Source organism: Hylobates moloch, unplaced genomic scaffold (genome assembly GCF_009828535.3).
Source record: "Hylobates moloch isolate HMO894 unplaced genomic scaffold, HMol_V3 SCAFFOLD_6, whole genome shotgun sequence".
Taxonomy (NCBI): domain Eukaryota; kingdom Metazoa; phylum Chordata; class Mammalia; order Primates; family Hylobatidae; genus Hylobates; species Hylobates moloch.
In genome coordinates this window covers 114,771,677-114,788,086 of record NW_026652281.1, presented here as the reverse complement: position 1 = coordinate 114,788,086, position 16,410 = coordinate 114,771,677, and the positions used below count along the sequence as shown (strand labels likewise).

The 16,410-nt window shown below is 41.1% G+C and overlaps 1 protein-coding gene across 8 annotated transcripts in view; it reads left to right on the top strand.

The window, feature by feature from the left end:
• KLHL3 (kelch like family member 3) overlaps nt 1-16,410 on the top strand; it is a 275,618-nt gene that overhangs the window by 168,911 nt on the left and 90,297 nt on the right. For 4 of the 8 annotated variants that reach the window (XM_058441229.1, XM_058441228.1, XM_032157977.2 and 1 more), the window contains 2 exons: nt 1,891-2,010; nt 12,580-12,686. In XM_058441229.1, coding sequence (XP_058297212.1) covers nt 1,973-2,010; nt 12,580-12,686 — 145 coding nt within the window. In that variant the 5' untranslated portion in view covers nt 1,891-1,972. Of the gene's footprint in view, nt 1-1,454; nt 1,771-1,890; nt 2,011-12,579; nt 12,687-15,890; nt 16,010-16,410 lie in introns of those variants that run through there. The other 4 variants (XR_009214256.1, XM_032157975.2, XM_032157972.2 and 1 more) reach the window with 2 other exon arrangements.

The following is a 16,410-nucleotide window of genomic DNA, read 5'->3' as shown; positions in this document are numbered from 1 at the left end:
TTGAGACTTCCTTTACCTGCTTTAAACACACAACTCTAAGCATCCAGTCCTTTGTGCGTATCTTCCTCTGCTCAGCTAACTTCCTTGTACACAGAATCCAAACAGTCCCAAAGTTCAGATATTCGTGGCTTACATTTGCATGATGAACTGATGGTGGGAAGGGAGCCAAAAGAGGAGTCTGTTATGGTCAGACAAGCTGTGGGTCTGCCACGCTGGTTGTATTTGAATGTTCCAATAGTTACGAATTCCAGTGTGAGATCTTTAGTGATTCTCAGGCCTCTGAAATATACTGTCAATCATAGAAGCCTCTTTCTCTAGCCAGTCTGCAAAGTTAAGTGGTAGCATGGATAGAGGCTCACTAGGGAAAATCAAAAGAGAGTAAGTACCCTCATTGTCCTAGAGTTGGAGTGAACTATGGGTCCCCAAATCTATACAAGTGGAGAAGGTTCTGTTTTCCTAGTAGCCAAGCAAAGCTTAGCCTGGATCAAACAGGTAACTCCAAGGTCTCACACTACTCCTGGGAGCTGAATAGTTTCACCAGTTTGGGGAGAAACACCTTTCCTTGCTCATTCTTTTGATTCCTTATTTCCGCCTTCCATAAAGTTTAAAGATGTTGCTCAGGAGTTGTTGGGTAACTAGCTGGCACCCCACAGGGATTTGAGTATTTTGTCTTTCTCTTTCACTTTTTTCAAGAGACAGAGTTTTGCTCTGTTGCCCAGGCTGGGGTGCAATGGCATGAAACCCCTGGGCACAAGCAGTCCTCCTCCTTCAACCTCCTGAGTAGCTGGGACTACAGGCATGAGCCACCATATCCTTGTCTCTTGATTTCAGTACAGAGGCATTGAGATTATGGTTGACTCTTGCTAGTTTTTACTTACTCAGTCTACACAGATAGCCTTTCTTTCCATAATACTTATAATCCTTTGTCTTTCTATGGGATTACAGTTTCCCAAAAGCTTTCGCTGTTGTTCCACTGCTTCCTGGAGTGTAGCCAATATGATTTTTCTAAAACACAGATTTGTTTACCTGCTTTCTATCCTACTTTGTTTAAAACCCTTTGATGGCTTCTCATTATTTCAGAAAGAAATCCAAACTTCTTAGCTTTGCTTACATGACACTTAAAAGGCTGCTTGGTCTTCTAGTTTTTTCTATTGATATTCCCTCTTGTGCTCTCCTCTAGTTTTACTGAACTGCCAGTACTTTGAACACACTTTGTGCTTTTTCTCCTCCAGGTCTTTGTGCATACTGTTTCCTCTGCCTGGAATACTCTTCTTCTTTCTCTTTACCTGGCTTGTTTCTGCTCTTTCTTCAGGTCTCAGATTCGAGGAAGCTTTCCATCAACCTGCCATCACTGGGACGAGTTGGCCATCCCCTGTGATTCTGTAGCTCCTATCAAATCATAATACTTAAAATGTGGTGTTTAAATGTTTACTTGGCATTCTCCTCTACTGAACTCTAAGCTTTGTGAGGGTAGTGACGGTGGCTTTGTCTATTGTTTTGTTTCCCATAAATCTAAATGCAGTGCCTAGCACATAGTAGCCTCCAGTAAATGCTTGTTTAATGAACAAACAAACCTGTGAAGTGAGTGATAGAGTGCTTAGTCCCCTTCAATTTTCAGGGTGGAGAGATGGAGAATAAGGACCTCACACAAAATCACACAGTACTTGGTGGAAGAAGCTGAGCTATGACCTGCCTTCCTTCAGAGGAGTGCACTTTGCATTGGAAGATACGAAGAAATTCCCACTACATTGTCTTTCCTACTGGGTTTATGTGAGAACAGGCTGATAGATGCCTCTGGTGGGTGGGTAAATGCATGGGCTTTTGGCAGTTGGATGAATGGGTTTACCAATGAGTGATTCTCTTTCCCTCCCTCTTCCTTCCTGTTCACAGTGTCAAGCTGAGCTCCCAGACTCTGATACAGGGAGGGGATGATGAGAAGAACCAGAGGACGATCACTGTCAACCCTGCCCACATGGGGAAAGCATTCAAGGTTATGAATGAACTGCGGAGGTACTTTTTCTATCTTGTCTGTGCCCTTGCAGAAGGAACTTGTCCATGAGCTTCATCAAGGACTGAGAACAGAAGTCAGAACATGACCACCTGAGGAATTCTGACTCTTTCCACCCACTCTCAGTCACTTGAGTTTCCCTTTCTTTCTCTCCCCCTTTTTTTTTTTTTGAGATGGAGTCTCGCTGTGTCATTCAGGCTGGAATGCAGGTGGCGTGATCTCGGCTCACTGCAACCTCCACCTCCTGGGTTCAAGTGATTCCCCTGCCTCAGCCTTCCAAGTAGCTGAGATTACAGGCACATGCCACCATGCCCAGCTAATTTTTGTATTTTTAGTAGAGATGGGGTTTCACCATGTTGGTCAGGCTGGTCTTGAACTCCTGACCTTGTGATCTGCCTGCCTAAGCCTCCCAAAGTGCTGGGATTACAGGCGTGAGCCACTGCACCTGGCAGGTTTCCCCTTTCGAACTCTGCTTGAGACAGAATGACTTTGCCAGAAAACTGTCTTTCCTTTGTATGTATTTAACACCTATCATTTTAATGATTAATCACAGGGGAAAAATCCTTTATGGTTACAGCAAGTCTATTCATAAACTTGATTTCCAACAGAATGGGCTGCTTGAAAACCGATAATAGAATGATTGCAACACCCACACACAATTGCAGATTAAAGACTGGATGTCATGTATTTTCTTCTGGTTTCACTCTCTCTTTCACTGGTCTGAACTTAGGTTGGCAAGACAGCCACATCGGTGGAAGAATACCTGGCTCCTTAAATGTGAAGAGAGAAATGAAATGTGAATGTACTCATCCTCTCTGAGCTAATAGTGGGGGGTACGCAGGCTATTTGTAAGGCCAATGTGCATGTTTGACAAGCTTGTTGCAAGGCAGGTTCAGGGCTCTGAACATGTGTTTCTCTACATGTTTTTTTGTACAAAGCCTGTGCACACGATCTCTTCTTTACCAGAAAGCTCAGAAGCTTCCTTTGCCCACGCAGTTATTTACTGCATACTTCATCCTGTTGTGAGGTGTAATTGTTTATTTCATCTTTTCTCTGTAGCTCATGAACTCTCTGAAGGCAGAGGCAACTTTTGAGTAATTTTTATCTCTAGCACCTGGCACTTCGTAGGAGCTTCTATTGATTCACCAAAGATGCCCAGAGGCACTGGCTAGGCCCTGGAATGGGTCAGTGGGGTACAAAGTAAAAAATATAAATAGGTCAATGAAAATAATCTCTTTATAGTACAAATAGGTATTATGATGGAGGAATGCATCCAATGCCTGACAGGTGGTAGGTACGCAATAAGTATTTGTTTCTTAAAGAGGGCTACAGAAGCAAGTATGACAAGTGGGAACTTTGGAGAAGAGGGTTGATGCTTGAGCTGAATTTTGAAGGACAAATAAGAGTTAGAGAAATGAAGGGTAGTGGGGATAGGGAGAAACCTTCCAGGCAGAGAAAATGGCACATAGCCAAAGAAGTGTGTGTTGAATGGGGAGTTGAACTACTTTTAAACAAAAGTTCTACCTGATTCTATGTTTGTTTTCTTATGTCTCCTTTCTACAGGGCCTAGTCTTTGGCATTAATAACCAAGTTAAATTAAATTTGTATTATGCTCCACTGCTCAATTTTTATTAGGCCTCCTGCCAGATTTCCTGGAAGCTCTGCACATAGCTGTCTTAGGCATTGGGCTGTGCTGATGTCCATGCTTATGGGCATGGTTCTCTTGTTAACTAAAGAATTTGTCTTGTATTTCCTAGACACTATTGAAATTCCTCATTTAGTTCTTTTGGTTATGGCTTGTGCCCTTTGTCTGATTTAGGAGTCTTTCACCAGGCCTTATTTTGCCTGGTATTATAGTCAACTCCAGTGATGGCTGAAAGCGAGAACTTAGGAATAGATAAGTACACAAGATTCCCTGCACCCTTACTTTCTATTACTAACATCTTTTCTTTGTTTGTTTGTTTTTTTAAAGAGACAGAGTCTTGGTCTGTCACTTAGGCTGGAGTGCAGTGTCCCAGTCACAGCTCACTGTGACCTTGAACACCTGAGCTCAAGCAGTCCTCCCACTGTGGCCTCTCAAAATGTTGGGATTATGGTCATGAGCCACCATGCCCAGCCCCCTTTTCTTTAAATAATTTTTAAAAAAGACATCCTAAGTTCTCATTACTTCTGTTACAAGTTACTAGGTTTTTCTCTTTCCCCAAAAGCATTGACTTAGATTTAGCCATCTCGAACAGTCCTGCTTCTTCTTCTCTTTTGTATAGTTCAGCATTTGTCAAACTCTGTTCTGAGAAATACTAGTTCTCTTAAGATGCTCTGTGAGAAAAAAGAGCTCTTGCCCCAATGAGTTTGAAGAATGCTATATACTGTACCCCTCTCTGAGGTTCATAATGCATACTGGCATATTAAACGCTCTGAGAAGTCCTGCACTGAACTTGTCTGACTAAAGGTTTTCCACACATATTTGACTATAGAGCCGCCTTTGGTGGTTGTTGTATATAGACCAAGTGTTTTGTGAAATTTGTTTTGGGAAACACTTTTCTAATACCAGACATAGTCCTTTGCTGAAATTTAAGTGAATAATCTTATTCTCCCTCTTTTTGTTTTTTTTTTTTTCAAATGGACCACAATCTATATATATTTGACTGGCTGGGAAAATTTTAATTCAGGTTTAGGCATAGATTTTCCTATCATTTTTCTTTTGCAAAAGGAATATATTTATTATAGAACATTTAGAATATACAAATGAGCAACAAGTCATCTATAATTTTAGTACATAGTGGTAACCATTGTAATACTTTGGACAGTATACCTCTCTTCTTTAGAATATATGTCTCATTGCAAAAAGACATTGTGGCACAATAAAAGTCTCTACATTCCTTAGCTTAAATCATTTTAGCAAAATATTTATTTATTTATTTTTATTTTTTTGAGGCAGAGTTTCACTCTTGTGGCCCAAGCTGGAGTGCAATGGTGTGATCTCGGCTCACTGCAACCTCCACCTCCCAGGTTCAAGCAATTCTCCTGCCTCAGCCTCCCAAGTAGCTGGGATTATAGGCACCTGCCACCATGCCCAGCCAAATGTTTATGTTTAATATAGCTAATGGCTACAAGTCTGTAGCTAAGACCAAGATTACAGTAGCTCAATGTATAGAACTTACAGGTTTTGTAACTTTGCATTTTGGCTTTGGTTTTTGGCTATATCGCTTAAAAGGTTTCATGGGTTTTGATGGGTGCCTGCCCACCTCCATTCCCATCTGACTGGGAATGTTTAAATTGGCTGTAAGTCTTTTGGCTCTAAGTTCTTGGCCATAGGGGTCCCACCAAGGGACAAGATGGACCTGGGGCAGGCGGGCACACTACCCTGGCAGAGATAGGACAAAATGAAAGTTTGGCCATCAATGCTGCCCCTGGCAGATCTTGTCTAAAAGGGTGAGAACGTAAATTAAAAATAAAAGTCTAAGCCCCGCAGGGACTGAACAGACCATCTCTTGGCCAAGGGGACCCCTGATTAACTTTGAAAATGGAGTTCTCAGCCATGATGGGAAGGGGGGTTAGTCAGACCCCCTCTCTTGGTAACCGTGACTAAGCTTTCCTCCCTAAGGTTCTAACAAAAGCCAGCCCTTTCAAAAAACCCCACCACTGATATCAACAAACTTTCTGACACTGCCCTTACTTTTTTGCCTAATAAGAGACCACTGACCATAGGAGTGGTTCTGGCTAGTCTTTTTTGAGAATGCGCGGTAAGGGGTTTCACGGCCTCTGCTTCACTTTTTAATGTCAGAGGACTGAAAACTCCACCCTCTGATCACCTCAGTTTTTGAACTTGGAGAGCAAGAACCTCAATTGCACATGTGCACGTTTCTCCTTTCATAAATATTCATGGCTCCTTCTATAGCTTATTGAATATGTGTATTTGGCCGCCTTGCTCAGCATAAATTCCTATTTCCTTTGCCCCTCTCTCAAAGTATATTGTTTCTGCCTTCTGGCTGGAGGCTGTGCTTCCCAGCCTGTCAGAATAGCCACCCTGCAGGCCGTAACCTTTATAAGAAATAAAGTTTCCTCTTGTTTTAAACAAACGAATGAACAAACAAACAAACATATGCCTTAGTTGGGCACTGGAGTTTGTGACTGTAATCCCTGCTTTGCAGGAGGATCACTTGAGCCCAGAAATTTGAGGCCAGCCTGGGCAACATAGTGAGACCCATCTCATTAAAAAAAAAAGAGAAATTTACGTCTTAACCTAACTTAACACTATATTGAACACATTTTTTCTATGTCATTAACTGTTCTACAATATTAAGTGGATCAATGATATTCTATTTTTGATTTATTTTTTAAAGACAGTTCCCTGTTGTTGGATGTCTAGGTTTTCCCAGTTCCTCATATAAATAACCCCTGCTATGGTTATCTTTGTAGCCATACAACATAGTGGTTACAAACATAGATTCTGGCTTCAAATCTTGGCTCTAGTACTTATTGTGTGACCTAGGCAAGTTAATTAATCTCTCTGATCTCACTTTTGTCAACCATAAAATGAGGCTAATAAGAGTACCAGTCTTGCTGCCTTGTTAAGAAGACTAATGAATAAAGTGCTTAAAACAATGACAACACATATATTACTGTTGTTGAATACTTGTGCACATTCGTGATTATTTGTATAGAAGAGAAGTAGAATTGCTGATTTGAACAGCCCGTAGAATAATAACTATTCCTTAGATATTGTTGTGAGATCCTGTCACATAATGAATATTCTGTAAGCATTAGCTATGATGATGATGATGATGATGATGAGTGCTAAGCACTGTGCTAGGTTCAGGAACATGGCAGGAGATAAGAGGACTAAAATCTTGCCCTTAGTGAAGCTTGTATTCGCATGTTATTGAAGGGCTACATCAAATTCCAAGGTATTTAAATGGCTAACTTCTGAAAACTAGAGTAGGAAGGCGGTCTGCATTGATACTTTATTGATCTGAGTGAGTTTAATGGGAACTAGAGAGAGGCTGGGTATACTTACGGAGGCTGGGCTAAAGCGTCTTGCCATCCAGGGGTTAAACTAATGAAATGTTACATGATATTCCAGGGATTTGGGATTATTTCTTGCATTGCTTTCACGTTCCCTTCCCTTAATTTTAAGCTGTTTTAGTTCAAGCATACATGTTCTTTGCATTTATGAATCACACAATTCATGAGTTTCCTATTCTTTTTACCTCCGTGGTAGAGAATGGCTGTTGGCATAGTCACTGCCAAGCCTTCTCCCTCCTTTTGCACTTCATTGCTCTGCTGTGGCCAGACTGCAGCTGCTGCTTCTGGATGGCAGAGCTCTAGTGACTCTTACTCCTAACTTACCGTCCAGCCAGCAAATGGGGCTGTGGGCCTTCTTAGAATAGCACATCCTAACCAGGCCTGAAAAGAAGGGGGCAGAGAGAATGGAACAATCAATGAGTAGAATCCACATGCAGTCTTTCTTTTCTCATTTTGACAATTTTAATCTCCCATTTCACCATTGCAAACAGTTCTCTGCTCTTATCTTTTTTTTTTTGATGGTCTGTCACTATGCTTTTATTATTGTTATGAACCATCTTAGCATATTGCTTTCTGTTTTTCTTTTGGTAACAGCTTTATCAAGACATAATTCAGATGTCATACAATTTACCGGTTTAAAGTTACAATTTAATGACTTTTAGTTTATTCACAGAATTGTACAACCACAATCTTAGAATATTTTCATCACCCTAAATAGAAACCCTGTATTCTTTAGCAGTCATCCCCTCCATAGTTTACCCCATCCTTACCACCACTCCCCATCAGTCCTAGGCAACCACTAGTCTACTTTATGTCTCTATAGATTTGCCTGTTTTAAAATCATACAATATGTAGCCTTTTGTGTCTGGCTTCTTTCATTTAGCGTAATGCATTTAAGGTTCATTCATGTTGTAGCATGTCTCAGTACACCATTCCTTCTTATTGCAGAATAATATTTCATTGTATAGATATAGCACATTTGACTTTTGGCTATTATAAATAATGCTGCTATGAACATTCATGTACAAGTTTTTGTGTGGATGTATGTTTTTATTTCTCTTAGGTATATGTCTGAGAGTGGGATTATTGGGTCATATGGCAACTTTAATCTTTGGAGGAACTGCCAAACTGTTTTCAGAGCAGCTGCACCATTTTACATTTCCATCAACAGCAAAGCTTCTAATTTCTCCACACCTTCTCTAACACTTGTTACTGTTTGTGCTTTTGATTATAGCCATTCTAGTGAGTGTAAGGTGGTATCTTGTTGTGGTTTTGATTTGCACTTCTCTGATTGTTAATGATGTTGAGCATCTTTTCATGAGCTCTTTGGCTATTTCTATATCTTATTTGGAGAAATATGTGGGGTAGGGGGATGGGGGAGGGATAGCATTAGGAGATATACCTAATGCTAAATGACGAGTTAATGGGTGCGGCACACCAACATGGCACATGTATACATATGTAACAAACCTGCACATTGTGCACATGTACCCTAAAACTTAAAGTATAATAAAAATCTCTTGTTCATTTTTAATTAGGTTATTTTTCTGTTTATTATAGAGTTGTAACAGTTTGAGTTCTTCACATATTCTAGATACAAGCTCATTATCAGGTAGATGATTTGCAAAAAATTGTTTCTCGTTCTATGGATTGTCTTTTCATTATCCTGATGGCATGTTTGAAGCACAAATGTTTTAAATTTTGATACCTAATTTATCATTGTTTCTTTTATTGTTTGTGCTTTTGGTGTCATATCTAAGAAACCATTGCCTTGTTTGGAGTCATGAAGATTTACCCCTATATTTTCTTCTAAGAGTTTTTATAGTTTTAGCTCTTACTTTTAAATCTTTGAGCCATTTTAAGTAAATTTTTGTATGTGGTGTGAGGTAGGGATCCAACTTCATTATTTTGCATATGGATATCCAGTTGTCCCAGCACCATTTGTTGAAAAGACTGTTTTTTCCCAGTTGAATGATCTTGCTACCTTGTCAAAAATCAATTGAACATAAATATGAGGGTTTATATCTGGACTCTCAATTTTATTTTATTGATCTATATAGCTATCCTTATACTAGTACCACACTGTCATATTTTTTGAGATAGGGTTTCGTTATGTTGTCCAGGCTGGTCTTGAACTCCTGGGCTCAAGCAATCCTCCTGCTGCAGCCTTCTGAGCATCTAGGATTATAGGCATGTACTGCTGTACCCAGCTACACACTTTTTTTTTTTTTTTTGCTGGTTATTCCTCCCCTCAACCTCTTAACCATCTCCCATGTCTGAATTTCAGGACCATGTAACCACTTGCCTGCTTGGTAACCTTACTTACGTGTCCAGTGGGCAGCTCAAACTTAACATGTTTAAAATTTAACCTCTAATCTTAAATGAAATATTATATGGAAAAAAGAAGATATGGAGGAAAAGTGAAGCAGACAATTGAAAAAAAACACATTTTTTTCAAATATAATTTTTTTCAAAATACGAAAAGTTAACATTTGCTAAATATTTACTATTAGCACTATGCATTATCCGATTTACAGCACATGTCAATTCTGTGACACTCTGGGGACATTGTATACTTGTTTACACTAGAGAGTGGTGGGGCAGAGGTTTGACAGGCTTGAACTCAGGTGAGTTTGATTTGAGAGCCTGAGCTCCTTCCTAACAGCTACATTGTACTTTTCCACAAATGGCAAAGTGTCTAGTCCTACTTTTCTCCCCTCAAGATGGAGTAGTGTGATAGCTCAGAAAAAAGGATCCCATAGGATCCCAGGTAAATTGAATAGGAGTGCTTGTGAGCCATGCAGTACTTTAGAGCTACTACTTCCCTCTTCCATGTAGCATGGATACATAAAGATGTCTCCAGTGTGTAGACAGGCTTCCCCACCCCCAGGGAAAGCCCATCTTAACTATTTGGCAGGTTTCTTTTGGCCAATTTCCCAGGTTAGTGTTTCTCTGGTCTTAAGATACACTTTCCACCCATCAGAACTGCCGTCATTTATTTGCTTAACTGGATTCTCCATCTTTATTCTTCATTCCCTTGTGTTTCTTTCCCATTTGTTCAAAAATTGTCAGGCTCCCTGGGTTTGTGCAAGATAACACACCCTGACATTTGTTTGTTCAGTTCCTAGCACTGAACATTTGTTCAGCATTTCTGACTCTTCTCTGCCAACAGTTTTTTTATTAGTTACCAAAAAATATAACCGGTTACTCTTTTTTTTTTTTTTTTTAGACAGAATCTTGCTCTGTCACCCAGGCTGGAGTGTAGTGGCATGATCTTGGCCCACTGCAACCTCCGCCTCCTGGGTTTCAAGCGATTCTCATGCCTCAGCCTCCCTAGTAGCTGGGATTACAGGCATCTGCCACCACACCAGGCTAACTTTTTTTTTTTGTATTTTTAGTAGAGAAGGGGTCTCACCATGTTGGCAAGGCTGGTCTCAAACTCCTGGCCTCAAGTGATCTGCCCGCCTCAGCCTCCCAAAGTGTGGTTATTCTTAAATAGCAGTGATAACTCAATTTTCTTCCTAAATACAAGTAAAAATGTCCAAGATGAGTCTATTAATGTTGGAAATACATTTTTAGAATAAAATTTAATGAGACTAAAGACCGTTTTCAGATGACACCTGTAATCCCATTTGGCCCCCATGATATATGTCCCAAATGCAGCTAAAACAGGTGAGACAAATGGGGTGAGCTTATTTGCCCATGGTCTCATAGCCAGTTAGGGGAAGAGCCAGTTCTGTTCCTGGTTGCGCTGGTTTATCCTGATACAGTTGGTGATTCAGGTCAGCTGTCCACTGCAGGATAAGGTCTCAATCCCCCAGTTTTGCCTCTTGCTGCCCAAAGGTCTCACCCTCCCAGGAAGCCTCCTTAATGATACCTTATTCCACTTCCTGTCCACTTCTCCCTGTTGGGGCTAACCTGTCTTCTGTCTTTTCTCATTCTGAATGTCAGCCAAGCATGAGGCATTGTGGTACCGTGGAAAAGCCACTGTGTCTGGAATAAGAAGAACTGGATTCAAGACTGAGGCTTCTGTGGCTTTGGGCGTCTTTTCACCTCTCTGAGTTTCATAGACCAGATGATCTCTAGCAGCATTTGCAGCTCCAGCCTTCTCAGGCCTTATGATTCTATTTCTCTGATATGTGAACCTAAACAAATATCTTAGTAGTTGACAGTGACTTAATGTGCTACACCAGAGATAGCAAATATGTAGCTTTTCTTCCATCCGTCAACCATGGCAGACTCATTAATTGGCCTCAACATTCTCACACAGAATCTAGTCATGACCTCAGCCTTCTCAAACCAGGATAATGTGCCAAGTAACCACTACCATTGGCTCACAGTTGAAGTTTGTTTGTCCTCCTTGTCTTTCCTCCTCTCTCTAGTGCTTTAATCTCAAGGAGGGATGAGTGGTGATCAGGATACCACTGAAGAGCATGGGTTCTGGGCTTCAGCTGCCTTCATTTAAATCCTGTTTCCACTGTTCCTTTTCTGTGTGACCTTGGGAAAATTACTTCTCTGGACCTCAGTTTCTTCATTTGTAATATAGGCTTAACAGTTAGCCCTATCTCCTGGGGTTGTAGAGAGGATGAAGTAATATGTGTAAAAAAGTGTAAAAAAGTGCTTAGAACAGTGCCTGGCACATATAACTCAATAAATATTAACTATTATATTGATAACAGGCATGATAAGAGCTTAGAAGAATGATGAAGGAAAAATTCTTGGGTTGATGGGAGCTCGTGGCACCCTATCAATCTCTAAAGTAGTCAGATCTCCATTCTGTCTATGAATGTGGATTGATCACATTTCATTCATTAATTTATTTATTCAGTAAAAATTTAGGGTCTACTATGTGCTAGGTATGCAGCCAGGTGTCTAGGATACAACATTAAATAAGACAAGTCCCTTTCTGAGTTCAGTGGGGGTGACAAACAGAAAGGTAATTACAGTATTTTTAATAATTGCAGTGATTGGAGTTTGCACAGGGTCTTCAGGGAGCACTGTGTCTGCAGGCAGAGTCTTCTTGTTGAAAGTGTTAAATCTGGGTCGAAAGAGAAATACCTAAGGCTGGCTTGCCTCTTACTGGTGTGTTGCGTATACAGTGGGTCCCTTGGGGGAATTGTTAGTACTTGGTCTTGCTGGTGACACACTTCAGTGGTGTGCTCATGTTCCTCAGCATTCATTCAGTCACTCGAATGAGAGCCCCAAGCTTTTGCCACTGTTCCGTGAGCCCCTTAACCCCTAATTCTCAATCTGAACTGATGGAATTGGGGAACAGAGAGGTGAAGACAAATGAAGCAGCCTGGAATTTACAGCCAGAGTAGTTGGATCTCTCCATGGACCTTAGGAAAGCATGAATGTCAGGTTTATCAGGGATTTGGAAAAGTCAATGAATCCACCCCCCTGCCTAACTCAAGATAGAGCAAGTCCCTGTGACAGCTTTGTATACTGATAGTGTGAAATCTGGGTGGGAGAAAAAAATACCCTTGTAAGATGAGGGTAGGTGTCCGTGCTACGACCCATCCTGTCCTCTCACTGGTGTCTTACAGTAAACAGCTGTTGTGTGACGTGATGATTGTGGCAGAAGATGTCGAGATAGAAGCCCACCGTGTGGTCCTGGCAGCCTGCAGCCCCTACTTCTGTGCGATGTTCACAGGTATGGTGAGTGGCCAACATTAACCCATGGTTATGGGGCTGCAGCCGCACTGGGAGAATGTTGGGGGTGGTGACATGAGGGGAGGGAGGAAAGAGAAAGCCATTAGCCCACTATGAGGGGCTTCTCTATGCCAGATAGTGTGCTTTGTGCCATGGAGGACTTGATGGAACCTAGTCCAGGCCAGTTGGGCATGTAGCCCTTGTCCACCATGAGGAAAAAAGGTAGACTCACATAGTCCATTAGTTCTCAAAACTCAGCCTGCACCATAATCATGTGGGGGAGCTTGTTAACAATGTAGACTTCTGGGCTCATGGCCAGGCCTTCTGATCTCTCACTTTGCAGATGGAGGACACTGAGGCTGAGACAAGGGAAGAGACCTGCCCAAGGTCACAGTGAATGAGTGGGACTTGGCTTCCTGGCACCTGGCCCAGTGCTTTACTAGCTGGCCTACCTATTGTCCTTCCCTAGACCTTCATTCCAGACAGGGGCCCTGGGCCTCCTCTAACCTTTACGGGAGTGGAGGAGATTTGGAAAAATGATGATGGGTTTTGAGGGGGATGAGAAATAGGTATAATCAATATCTGGCATTCAGTTTCAGCACCTTTGCCAACTTTCCAGGGTCCCTGTTTACTGGGCATGCCCAATAGCCTTGTCCAAATATTTCCCATCTGTTAGTTCTGAGACTGAATTACCTGAAACCCACAGGCTGAGCTTCCTGTCTGTAGTTTCTCTCAGCACCTCCCCTGAACCAGGTACTTTCAGTGCTCTATAAATCACTGCCGACAGAAGGAGGCCATCTGGGCTTGGTGAGACCTCCAGACTGGGTCAGGTGTCCCTTCTACATGCTTTCCAAGTGCCTGTGCCTGCTCTGATATGGCGACTGTCACCCTGCATTCTTGTCTGTTTCCTGGGATCTATAATGTCTATGCCCTGTATCTCATGTAACTGACTGCCTTTCATCCTGCAAATGTCTCCTCCTCAGGCAAATGTCTCCCCCCTCTCACCACTCTGGCCATAGTTCCACACCAGGCCTCTCTCTATCCTATAACTTGACTTCATCTTTTCATAACATTTATCACCATCTGAAAATCATCTTGGTTTGTTGTTATGTGTTTTTTACCTGTCTCTCCTCACTAGAATATAAGCCCCATGAGGACAGGGACCTTGTTGGGCTTGTTTGTTACCATATACTGAGCACCTGGTACATGGCAAGACACAAATATTTTTTAAATGAGTGATTGAAGTATCTCCTGCACCTGACTGTGAGCTTTGGGCACTTGGGTAACATGTCTTGTTATTGTGGAATCCTCCATGCCCACCACAGGAGGCGGTGAATAAGTGAATGTCTGAAGAATGAACACAAGCTTGCTAAGGATGGGTGAGTGCAGGCACATTTTTGCTGAATGGGCTGTAACTCTTTTCCTAATATGGTACACAGCTGGGCAAGACTGGTTTTGTTGGGAGAGACTTGGCACTTGTGCACTGAGAGTTTGTCACATGTGTGTCCCCCTTGGTTTGTCATGTGAAGAAGTTGGTCTCAACTTGGAGTGGTGCCTCTGCTAAGTGGACCAGGCTACTCTTACCTTACTTTCAGCCTTGGGCCAGGAATTTCACATTGTAGCCCAGAAAACTAGCTAAGTTCAGTATCTGGAAATTTTGAGCTGCATTCCCTTTTGAGTTGTCTTAAACCCTAGTTGCAAGGCCTTTATTTCCGTTTTTTGCCCCTTTCCTTCATCAATCTCTATTTTAAAATAGTTCATCTTGTCTCCAATAGTTATTTAGCTGTAACTTCAATAAACAGCTCTGCCAGTTATTCTTTGTGTGTGGGGTTTGGAAAGTTCAGTGTTGAGGGAGGAATCTGTTTGGAATTGCAATGAATTGTCATGCTGGCTCCACTTTTTGCTAATGAACTTGCCTCTGAAGTAGTGGAAGTGTCGTAGCAAAACAAAAGTGATTTTACAAATTGGAAGAAAAAGTGCTTCTGGGGCATTCTTAGATTCTAGGAATGGAAGGGACGGGAGAATCAAGAGAAGAAAGCAGTGTAATGCAATGCCTAGCCCAAGCCTTCCATTAAACCTGGTTACCATCCATCCTTCCACCCATCCATTCACCCATCCATCCAAATACTGTTCACATGTGTTTATTACAGGTAAAAACCAGAAACTGTGGGCAAGCAAAAAGTAAAAAATTATGTGTACTACAACATCTAGGTAAGAGTATGGTTTATATCTTTTTAGATTTTATATTTATAAATGTATGCATATACAAAATATATATTTTAACATAAATAAGTTCATTTAATGTGTACAGTTGAATAGTCTTTTTTTTTTTTGAGACAGAGTCTCGCTCTTTTGCTCAGGCTGGAGTATAGTGGTGCAGTCTCAACTCACTGCCACCTCCGCCTCCTGGGTTCAAGTGATTCTTGTGCCTCAGCCTCCTGAGTAGCTGGGACTACAGGTGTGTGCCACCATGCCTGGCTAATTTTTGTATTTTTAGTAGAGAGTGGGTTTTGCCATGTTGGCAAGGCAATCTTGAACTCCTGGCCTCAAGTGATCCACCTGCTTCGGCTCCCAAAGTGCTGGGATTACAGTCATGAGCCACTGCTCCCAGCCGAAATAGACTTTTTTGATGTATGTATTTTTTTTTAATTGCTATTCATCTTCCTGGAATGTTCTCTCCTCCATCTTTTGGCCTGTCTGACTCCCGTTCATCCTTCATTACTGCTTAAGCATCACTTCCTCAGGAAGGCCTTTTATGACCTCTTTGGCTTAGGTTAAATTCCTTTGCTACTTACTCCCATTGTACTTTATACTTCTCTTTAGTATTACTACTCATCTTATTACTTCCTCAATATTTGATTTCCCTGGCCAATCATACGCTTTATAAGGGTAAGAACGATACCTTTAAAATACACCACCATGTCCCTGCTGGCTAGCATGGTCTTCCATATAGCAGGTGCTCAATAAAAATTTGTTTAATTGAGCTTAGCAATATATAATGAATATCTTTCCATGTCAATGAAATTGCAGTTACAACCTAATTTTAATGCCTTCATCAGATTCCATTATATATACTCTAATTGAAAATTCATTTCCTTCTTTGTTGGAAATTATAGTTTTATGTAATATTTTGTTATTATAAATAATGTTATAATGTGCATCCTTGCATCTTAATCTTTATTTACATTCCTGATTATTTTACTAGAATAGATTCCTAGAATAAGAAGTACTTGATTAAAAGGTATGAACACTTTGAAGACTTTTGAGACATGAGCCGCATTGATCTAAAGAACAGTGGTACCAGCTTATGCTCCCATCAGCAAGGTATCTAAGATTTATATATTTTTAGGGCCCATTGGCTTTGCCTAAACCTTGGTAAACAGGTACTAAAAATCTCCAGTAACATTGCAAAATTTTGTTCTAATTATCAGGTTCAGCTTCAAAACGTGTAAAATGCATTGTGTGCTGAGAGTAAGAGGCTGACTCTCGTTAGATCCATTTCTATCAGTATGTTTAAAGCCAAAAGGAAAGTAAAATACACATGGCTTTCTTCTGACTTGAGTTGTGTGATGATGATCTTTTACTCAAGCTTAAATGTTTTTATTTTTTTGTCCTCTGAGTTCATGTTGCCCAGGTGTCCTGAGGTGGTTCCAAATACCAATCCCACACTTCTTGACCATTGTCCTGTGGACAACAACTTGGAATAAATGAGAAACTGAAGTCTG